The 11,373-nt window shown below is 37.1% G+C and overlaps 1 protein-coding gene across 1 annotated transcript; it reads left to right on the forward strand.

Moving 5' to 3' along the window:
- Positions 1–3,200: 3,200 nt before the first annotated feature.
- On the forward strand, positions 3,201–5,799 carry LOC107762515 (pentatricopeptide repeat-containing protein At4g37170-like). The gene has a single exon (XM_016580875.2). It carries the CDS (start codon positions 3,345–3,347, stop codon positions 5,433–5,435), a length of 2,091 nt encoding a protein of 696 aa, XP_016436361.2. The 5' UTR covers positions 3,201–3,344; the 3' UTR covers positions 5,436–5,799.
- Positions 5,800–11,373: the final 5,574 nt, after the last annotated feature.

The raw sequence follows: 11,373 nt of genomic DNA on the forward strand, positions 1-11,373 counted from the left end.
CATCAAACCATGCCTAAGAAAACAATTCCAAATGATAAAAGTTGAAATCTTAAATCAAAAGCCCAAAGTCAACCAAAAAGTCAAACCCGGGCCCGTACCTCGAAACCCGATGAAACTCACAAAAACCGACAAACTATTCAATTACGAGTCCAACCATACTAGTTTCACTCAAATCTGACTCCGAATCGATGTTCAAAACTCAAAAATTCACTCTATGAAACTTTAAACTAAAGCCCCAAATTTCTCTTTTGAATTCATCCACCAAATGCCAAAAACGAGAATAGATTCATGAAATATAATCAAAGCCAAGTTAAGAATGCTTACATCATTTCGTGTGGTGAAATTTCTTTTCAAAGTCGCCCAAAATCGAGCTCCAAGTCTCAAAAATAAGAATAAAACGACCAACCCTCGAAAATATAGCTTCTGCCCAACATTGTTTGCAAATGCAAACAAGTAGTCGCACTTGCGACCTCCGCTTATGCGGTAAATGCCTCGCACCTACGAGAAATCGCTGAAGACAAGCCCATAGCACCTGCGGAATTTCCTTCGCTTCTGCGCACACGCAGGTGCGACAACCACGCACGCTTTTGCGCCACATGCCGCTTCTGCGACTCTCAATTCCTCTTCTGCGGATGCGCAAATACGCCCATCCTTCCGCTTCTACGGCTCCCCACATCCAGCTTGATTTCTCTTCTGCGACCAAAGGGCCGTATATGCGATCAGCCCTCCGCAGATGCGGTCGCACCAGAACAGACCTACCCTCAGCCTTAACCAAGAATGATCCAAACGATCCGAACCCCGTCCGAAACTCATCCGAGCCACACGGGACCTCGTCTGAATATACCAACAAGTCCCATAATATAACACGGACCTACTCGAGGCCTCAAATCACACATAACAACATTTAAACGACGAATCTCACCTCAATTAAAACTTAAATAAACTTTTGAACTTTCAACTTCCAAAACTCGCGCCAAAATATATCAAATCAACCCGGAATGAACTCAAATTTTGCACACAAGTCCCAAATGATATAACAAAATTATTTAAATTCCCATAACCACAATCCGAACCCGATTTCATCAAAGTCAACTCCCGGTCAAACTTATGAATTTTCCAAACTTTTAAATTTCCGACTTTCGCCAATTAGCGTCGAAAACTTCTAGAAATATCCAAATGCAAAACTGGGCATACGCCCAAGTCGAAAATCACCATCAGGACCTAACAGACGAGGTCAAATACTAAAAAGTCAAACTTGGTCAACTCTTCCAACTTAAAGCTTAATTAATGAAACTCATTCTTCCAAATAAATTCTGAAACGCTTGAAATCCAAAACCGACGATTCACACAAGTCATAATACATCTTACGATGCTGCTCAAGACTTTAAATAACTAAACGGAATGCAAATGCTCAAAGCGACCTGCTGAGTCATTACGATAGACATTCAAGGAAAAATGTTATAAATAGAGTTGTATTCTAGGTGAATGTCTATCTTTTATAGAGTTTGTTACTTTGTGGCTAAGTTACATTTCCCCAATAGAGGAGTTTTATCACACTGTAATTCATCTGAAATTCAATAAGAATTACCTCTCTCTTTTTCTTGTAATATTATTCTTTTCCTTACTGTTTTGTTTCAGAGGAAAAGTAATTTCAAATAATGAATAAAATATTGAATGTCAAACAACAACAAATCTAAAACTAAGAGAAAGTCAAAATATTATTATTTTTATAGTGCGTATAGGTTTGCGGATTCAAAGATAGATAGATAGATTGGATGGTATTCTTTAAAGTTGTTACTTGCTAGATCTTCTCGAGAATATAATTTATGCAAACCCCTGCAAATTTCAAATATGCAACCATAAAACATTACGTGTTAAGTTTAAATTTAATCTCTTTACTCATCAAAATAAAATATGTTGTCGCCACAAATTTAACAAAGAAATCATCCATAAAACCACAAAAAGAAGCCAAAAAAAAAATTGGGTCTCAAATATAGTAGATTTCTAACTCATTCTTTCTAACTTATCAACACAGAATTGTATAGCAATTTACTTTGTGGAACCTGCACTTGATTATCTTCATGAGTTTTTCCGATGTAGCATAAATATCAGAAAATAAAATGATAAATAATTGTGATTTCAATCGCTTTTTGGAGAGTTACTCCTTGATTGTTGTTCATTCTCAAGGGCGAACAAAATTTATAGTTGAGTTTTAATATTATTAGATGTCCGCCGAAGGAGTAAATAATATGTTTACCCTAAAAATTGAGTATCAATTAAACTTATATTGTGATTTTAAGGAAATGTGATTTAAACCAGTACCAATTGATAAACAACGAATTAAATAGATAAATTGAATAATAAAATAAATCAAACCGGTCTGCAAACAATGCCTCGACCTCGATTCGTGATAGTCTCGAGATTAGTTAATAAGAACAGTAGAGGATGGAACAAACAACGATGAACAGTAAGTAAAACAAAGAAAGCATCGTATGTGTATATTCTTATCAGTGAATAATGATTGTGCCCCCTACAAGTGAATGTGATCCCTCTTTATATAATAGAGGAATCCTAAATAAGGTACAACTCTAATAACGGAAGTAGATCCCATGATTGACACTAATAACCGCTTTGATTTGATCTGTTCCGGAATTTTCGCCGTGATCTTCGATCGGGTACTGATATCTCGCCATTCCGTTATTACGCCTTACTTAAAGTCAGTCATGTTTGATCTCGATTGTTGCTGGCCTCAATCTCAATGAACACTTCGATCTCCAGGCTTGATGTTCTATCTTCGAGCTTGAGCCCGATCTATTATGAGGTTACCCTCGAGGCAACTCCCCTGCCAACGAAATGGGGTATGCCCGATTTCGACCGTATACATAATAATTGAATAACTTGAATGCAAAGTTTTTTTAATTTTCTTACCAAGAAAATAAAAAAGTTTTCCGGATTTTAGGCAAGATTTTAGTTGACTTTTTAAGTTTTGAATATTATTGAAATAATAAAATAATTATTTTGTTTAGTGTAAAATATATTTTTAATACTTTCATACTTTTAATATAATATAGATAGTTATAGATAAATAGATATTGAATAGGGTGTATACAACTAATACAAGAAATTAATAAAAATACTACCAAATAGAAAATTAGTAATAGTACATGAGTATTATTTTTCCTAATACATCCTTCTTCGCCCAAAACACCCAAAAACATTATTAAACCTCTGGGGAAATCCAAAAGAATTATTGTCGCGCCTAAAAGAGAAATTCCAAACATGCTTCAAATTCAATATTGATTAACGACTAGTGTTGATCACTAAGAGAAAACAACTACTACACCATGAGAGCAAATCTTAGAGCATCACTGAAGCTTGCAACTTCTTCTTCACCTAATAATCATTCACTATGTACTGTTCGATCTTTGTCTACAGCAAAAATATCAACCCATTTGAAAGAGAGGACCTTTTTCGAATCCTCAAACAAAGACCAAATGATTAAGCGGTTATGTAAAGAAAACAAATTCAACGAAGCCCTTCAAATTCTTTGCGAGCAAAGGCGTTTAAAAGAAGCCATTCAATTGCTCGAACGTCACGAAACCCGTCCTTCAGCTACAGCTTTTTCGACCCTTTTGCGGATATGTACAGAAAATCGGGCTCTTGATGAGGGAAAGAGAGTTCATAGGAGTATGAAATGTTCAGGTTTTAGACCTGGGGTTGTAATATCTAATCGGATTCTTGGCTTTTATTGCAAATGTGATAAACCCTTTGATGCACACGACCTGTTTGTTGAAATGTCTGACAGGGATTTGTGTTCTTGGAATATTATGGTCTCTGGGTTTGCTAAATTGGGTTTGATTGATGAAGCTAGGAAGTTGTTCGATGAAATGCCTGAGAAGGATAACTTTTCTTGGACCGCGATGATCTCGGGTTATGCGAGGCATAATAAGCCTGAATGTGCATTGGAATTGTATAGAGTGATGCAGAGGGATGAGAATTTTAAGTGTAATAAGTTTACAATCTCGAGTGCTCTTGCTGCTTCTGCTTCTATTCAGTCTTTACGTTTGGGAAAGGAAATTCATGGTCATATTGTGAGAACTGGGTTGGATTCTGATGCGGTTGTTTGGAGTGCTTTGAGTGACATGTATGGAAAATGTGGGAGTGTAGATGAAGCAAGGCATGTTTTTGATAGGACTAAAGATAAGGATGTTGTGTCGTGGACAGCTATGATCGATAGGTACTTTGGAGATGGGAGGTGGGAGGAAGGTTATTTGCTGTTTTCACATTTGATGAAGTCGGGGATTAGGCCTAATGATTTTACTTTTGCTGGAGTTTTGAATGCATGTGCGAACCAAACGACAGAGCACTTGGGAAAACAAGTACATGGGTACATGATGCGTATTGGCTTTGATCCTTGTTCGTTTGCAGCAAGTACCTTAGTTCATATGTACGCCAAATGTGGGAGTGTAGATAGTGCGTATAAGGTATTTAAGCGGCTCCTAAGGCCCGATGTAGTTTCTTGGACCTCATTGATTAATGGTTATGCTCAAAATGGCCAACCTAATGAAGCTCTTCGGTTGTTTGACTTGTTGCTTAAATCTGGTACTCAGCCTGATCATATTACTTTTGTTGGCGTTCTTTCTGCTTGCACTCATGCAGGTTTAGTTGATGAAGGGCTTGAATATTTTTACTCAATAAAGAACAAGCATCGTCTAACCCATACTTCAGACCACTATGCTTGTGTGGTTGATCTCCTGAGCCGATTTGGCAGATTTAAGGAGGCTGAAGAGATTATTAGTCAGATGCCAATGAAGCCTGATAAGTTTTTGTGGGCTTCCTTGCTTGGAGGATGCAGAGTTCATGGAAACGTTGAACTAGCAAAGAAAGCTGCTGAAGCACTATTTGAAATTGAGCCCGAGAACGCAGCTACTTATGTTACCATTGCAAACATATATGCCACTGCTGGAAAATGGACTGAAGTGGCAAAAATCAGACAAGTCATGGAAGAGAAAGGTGTGGTGAAGAAGCCAGGTTTAAGTTGGATCAATTTACAGAGAAAAGTTTATGTTTTCTTGGTTGGTGATAAATCACATCCTAGGTCAAATGAAATATATGACTTCTTAGGGGAGCTTTGGAGGAGAATGAAAGTAGAGGGATATGTCCCTGACATAGACAATGTGCTGCATGATGTGGAAGAGGAGCAGAAAGAGCAAAATCTCTCCTATCACAGTGAAAAGCTAGCAGTTGCCTTTGGAATTATTGCTACTCTGCCTGGAACACAGATAAAGGTTTTTAAGAATCTACGGACTTGCGTTGACTGTCACACTGCGATCAAATATATCTCTAAAATTGAAAAGAGAAGAATTATTGTGCGGGATTCCAGTCGGTTTCACTGTTTTGAGGGCGGGAGTTGTTCGTGCAAGGACTATTGGTGATTTTCCCCTTTGTTTTTGGAAGGAAACTACAGAAAGCAAAATTATCATGTCTTGATATTGAATTGCAATGGTTTTGCAATAAATTGTGTAATTCTAAAGAGGTATTCTACTTCATTCTGCATCTTGTCATTATTTTGCCATTGACTTTTGGCTACTTGGTCGGTGACGAATGGTAATAAACAGCGTGATTCAAACATACTAATATTGTTAACTTCCATTATAGAGGAGAGAACTTAGTGAAGTTAGCAGCTTGCAGATGAAGAGGTTTTCGATAAGACCCTGTATACAGACACTTTGATAGAGACTGTGTACAATATTTTTGGAATTAGTTCGTATCATATCAACATTTTTTTTATTTTGAAAAGAATTCATGTTATATCAACTTTTTTTCTTTTGATGAAATAAAGTTGTATTTCATTAACAAGAAGCATCCAGGGGATGCATAGGTTACAAAAAGAAGGGAAATATCAGCCCAATGACAAAAAAACTATTGTAAGACTAAGGCATAAATTCCAAATAAGAGTCAGGGTTATATACAGGTGTAAAATTAACCCAACTAAAAAGATTAACTAAACATTTGGCCTTGAGTGCATGGTTGGCAATTGAAATGCCATCAAAACATCTTTGATTCCTTTCTATCCATATGCACCACAAAATACAAGCAGGAATCATAGACCATATCCTTTTGATGGACTTTCCAACTCTCCAGGCATTCCAACTCAAGAAAGCCTCCCTGACATTGCATGGCATAGTCCAGTGCAGTCCAAAAAGTGACAAAAACATGTTCCATATACTTGTTGCAACTGGGCAATGAAGAAACAGGTGATTAATTGTCTCTGGGTTGCAAAGGCACATGTAACATCTGTTAGGTAGTTGAAAATTCCTCCTGATGAGATTGTCCTGAGTTAAGCATGCTCCCTTTAAAGTGATCCAGCTGAAACATGTGACTTTTGGTGGTAATTTTGCTCTCCAGACAACCTTCCAAGGCCATTGATCAATTAAGTCTTTGTTGGAGCTTAACTGAAGATAACTTGCTTTCACTGAGTAAGTGCCTTCCCTGCTATTGCCCCACTTGAGTTTGTCTCTGCTCTGGGTGTTGAATGAGCTGTTCTGAAGGCTTTCAAGAAGTGCAAATTGGTCTTCAATCTCAAAATCATTTAGATCTCTTCTCTGGTTCAGTCTCCATGTGTTGTCCTCCCTGTTTTGAGCAATAGTAGAATCTGGGTTGGTTGCAACTAGGAATAATCTTGGAAAGGCCTCCTTTAGAGTAGTGTGTCCCAGCCATTTGTCTTTCCAGAATTGAATGAGTGCCCCATTTCCCACTTGAAGAGATGTGTTGCAGGAGAAGTCATCCCAGTCTCCTGATACCCTTCCATAACCCAGTGCCATAAGGTGTTCTGACAGCTTTGGTACACCAGTGACTATTAGCCCAGTGTCGTGGAGATTAAACCTGAAAAAGCTGTAGGCTTTTAACTAGTGTATGAAAGGCATGAGCATGTTCTATAAGCAAGATCTTGACAAGTTTGTGCAATTTAAGCTATAGATTGAGGAACTTAGTCTTGATTTTCAATTTTGCGCATATTGCTATTGCTTCGATTTATGTTGTAAATGGTGGAGAGAGTTGACTGTTATGGTGTGCGACCGATCTCCCAAAGGAGTGAGCAACATTTTAAGTGTATTTGATTTTGTGTTGTCTATTGGTGTCAGGGTGATCAAAACACTGAAATTATTGAATTGTGGTTCAAGAGACTCATTCACCTCTTCTTTTGTTTTTACTGAATGAAGTTATTATAATTATATGATTAAAAGCATTTTAAGTGTTATGAATGGTTGGAAAGTTGACTGTGATGATGTGCTACCAGTCTCCCAAAATGATTAAGCAACCTTCTAACTATGATGGATTGTCTGTTATCTACTGGTGTCAGGGTAATAAATGCTGAAATTAGTGAAATTGCTGCTCAAGATCTTTTGTTTGTTCTGTTTTTTTTTGGGAGGGATAACGTAATTTTTAATTTTTTCAATGTAAAAAAATTGGTGTAGCTCCTATACGAAGACTTAATGAGCTAACAAAATTAAGGAACAAATTTCTGCATTTACAATATTCTGTTTGCTCCCACAAGAAAAAGTTCAGAAGGCATTTTGCTTCTTTTGTTTGATTGTTCCTAATTGATCAGTGTGAATAGTACCTAAATCTCCAATACTTTTGGATGCTTATGCAGTAATACTCTCTGATTATTATGACTTGCCATTCAATGACATTCTCAATTGGCATAAATTTGCGGTCATACTAAGAGAGTGAGATGTATATCAGCTGAAGAAACTTCTCAAGAGCATTATGCTGGAAGAACTTGAAGCGCTGCACACCAATTTAGTAAAGTTAAGCAACATGCCTTAGAAATTAGAATCAGTCTCCTGTTTATCCCACATGTACTTTAATTTGGAACGATCTTTTAGTGGATATGCGAAAAGCAGATGCGTTGCATTTTGAAATGTCATCAACTCGAAAAGCATCAAAAGCAAAATACTTTCTACTGATTATTATTTCATGGTCAGGTCCAGAGGCACTTCGAGTGGCATTCACCTCCCATCAGATATGATGCTTTTCATTTGGCCATGTATGATCTGTGGCTGCGTCATCACGTGATCAAGTATTAGGTGGGGGATTCTCTAACAAGGATGATGATTTAACTTGTAAATATTGAGCATTATTTTCATATGGTCATTTTAATAGAGATTCCCAATGAATGAATTAGCCATATACACTAAGGATTTTTGGTATTTTCTTGATCTAAAACTCATAAAATTTTCAATTTGTAGTAAATTGTACTCCCTTTGTTCCAGTTTATGTGAACTTATTTACTTTTTGGTCCGTTCCAAAAAGAATGACACCTTTCTAAATTTGAAAATAATTTAGCTTAAACCTACAATTCTATCCTTAATGAGAAGCTTTTATAACCACACAAATATTCTGGCCCCTTTTTGACTTGTTTAGTACCACAAATTACAAAAGTTTTCATTTTTCTTAAACTCCGTGTCCAGTCAAACAAGATCACATAAATTGGAATGGAGGGAGTAAGATTCAGCAATTACGTGTTGCCAGCTTTAATCCAGTTGGAATTATCTATACATGTGATACACCACCTCAGGTTTTGATCCCCACGACATTCAATTTAGAAACCGAAAGGGGGGAAAGTACATCAATATAACTATGGAGGTGCAAGAAACCTAATCTTCCAGTAGTTCACAGTCAACATTTTGTACATACAACTTATGATTAGTAAGGTCGAACCCGACGTTGTGATACTGTTGGACTTGAATGCCAATGATAATCTCAGACATAACTATACCCATGCATATAAGATTGTCATATACTTGAAAAAATAGGCTATCAGGTTGTGACACTAACTCAGCACCGTGGGAAAATTGAAACGCTAAAGCTGGGATTAAACCTATCAAGTCTTTGGACATGAGACCTTTATAGCATAATTGTCCAGGGCGATGTTTAGGAACTAGAACTCCATCCAATAGATTTTGTACCTATGCACTGACCAGTGACCACTTCATATACTCTTCAATGAGAACTCCAACATTTCGGTTAGGTTGGGAGAACATCTTTTTATTTATTTATAGCTACTTGTTTGTCCCCAATCCCGATTCCTACTATAGTAACATAGTAAGAAGCAGCATAGATTGCAAGTGACGTAGTGTAACCCTGGAGTTTGGAGGATCAGTTGGTTAAAAGCATATGTTTGGTCAGTAATGCTACCAATACAATATGAAAACGATTTACCAATTTGATGAACAATTGAAATATAGCCCCATCCAAGCCCAAGAATCCCGTCTACATTACCACCAATATTATTGCTTCTTGCACAACCAAAGACCATGTTTGAAATACTGGTACTACCTTCATCAGAAGTAGGTAGTAAATCTCATCTTATCCTGGCCTATTATTCCTTCCATTACTGCTAGATGTATCAACATGGTCAACGACCAATTGACATTGCAGGGTGAGATCGACAGTACAAAGATGTACATGTCACGTTATTAGTAAATTGCTTGGAAGGATAATAATGGGGTGGAGAGCTATGTTGCACGGACTCTCCAAAATGCTGCCGCACCCGTGTTGGATCCTTAAAAAATACACTACTTTCGGCCACATTTTAGGAGAGTTCAAGCAACATAGGTGGACATGAATCCACATGGATAGGATTGAATCCTGGATATTTCGCTTCTAGTGTCGATTTGTACCATTTGTGGGACTGGGTGTTCACCTATAAATATGATAGCAGCAGAGGAGTTCTCTTCTACGGAAGGGGACTTCGAATATCGTCAATATTGCTTGAACTGTAACCATTATGTTGCAATGGAATAACCTTGCCTTCAAAAGAACTAGACAAAGAAGAACGACGTGGAAATTAATGCCATGGAGCTAGCTGGTAGAATAATAAGATGTCATGATTTACGAAAGAATAAATAATGTATTGAAAGTATTTTGATACGCTCTACTAATGCTTTCTACCCTTTTTAGAAGAAACAATTCTATCATTTATGAAAAACAGAGCGATCAAGCTGTTGATCTTTCTTTTTCTTTCATTCTAAACTAGAGAGAGAGGTAAAAAGAATATATGGATAGTTTCTCTTTATAGGTATATATAATTCTTTCAGCTAAATGAAATCATAACCGTAGAAATACAACCCAAAAATCATAAGTCTACTAGTGTGTGCCAAGACTCGATGTTATAAGTATATGGGCTACTAGTAGAAAATACAAAAGAATTTTAATCTACTGCCTGAAATGGAATAGACGGAACAAATTAACAAAAGAAAGACTCCAACTGCTGTAAAACGGCTCGGAAGGGCAGCTCACCGTATAGTCTCGTAGCGGGGATCAAATATGCGCACCGAACTGGTAACCAGATGTACCTGCCTCAGATCTTGCACAGTCAAGTGCAGAAGTGTAGCGTGAGTACATAAACAACATGTACCAAGTAAGTATCCAGTCTAACCTCGAAGAAGTAGTGACGAGGGGTCGACTTTGACACTTACTATGGGCCAATAATGATATATCAAATTTTATACTAAGCATGGATTTCATGAACAATACTGAAAGCTCAAATATCAGGAAATAGTAAATTCTTCTTTCGCAAATATTAAATCCCGAGTTTAGTTTCATTATTTAACAACTCGTATTTTAAGGCATTTTAAGCAATATAAATCATGAATAGTTCCAAAGATTTTCATGCGCATATTATGCCGAGGTCGTACGGCTCGATCCAACTTAATATTTAAATTGTGCACTGTCGATGGTCGAACAACACGAACCATAGATGCATCTATCTGCTACCGAGACGTTCGGCCTGCTCCACAAATAGAAAATATTTCAAATAACACACAAATTCTCATTTATAGTCAAGTGTTCCATTCGCAACTTTAAGTAAATTAATTTAACCTTTTACAATTCTTTTATCAACTTTCAATATGACTTAAGCAATTAACTCAACAAGTAGGAGTGCAAACATTTCAAGTATAGCATGGTATGGGTCCTAGACTACCCGGACAATAGCATAGTTAGTAGCTACGTACGGACTCTCGGCACCTCGTACATACGTAGTCCCCACACGTAGGAGCACATATTTAGTTATAATTTACCTATGGGGTTAATTCCCTCTTACAAAGTTAGAAAAGAGACTTACCTCATCTCAAGGCCTACTTTCCGGTCCAAGATTTGTGCCCCATCCTCAATTTGGCGCCAAACGACTCGAAACTAGTCAAATATTATATGAAATAATTAATACATGCTTAAAAGTTCATACCTTAACTATCAAATTCAAAATGATTTCCCAAGCCTATTTGCAAAAGTCCTAAAACTCACCCTCAGGTCCACGTGCCCGGATTCTAAAAATGTTTGAAGAAAATTATTACCCATAACCTTATG

The sequence above is a fragment of the Nicotiana tabacum genome, chromosome 9 (genome assembly GCF_000715075.1).
Source record: "Nicotiana tabacum cultivar K326 chromosome 9, ASM71507v2, whole genome shotgun sequence".
Taxonomy (NCBI): Eukaryota; Viridiplantae; Streptophyta; class Magnoliopsida; order Solanales; family Solanaceae; genus Nicotiana; species Nicotiana tabacum.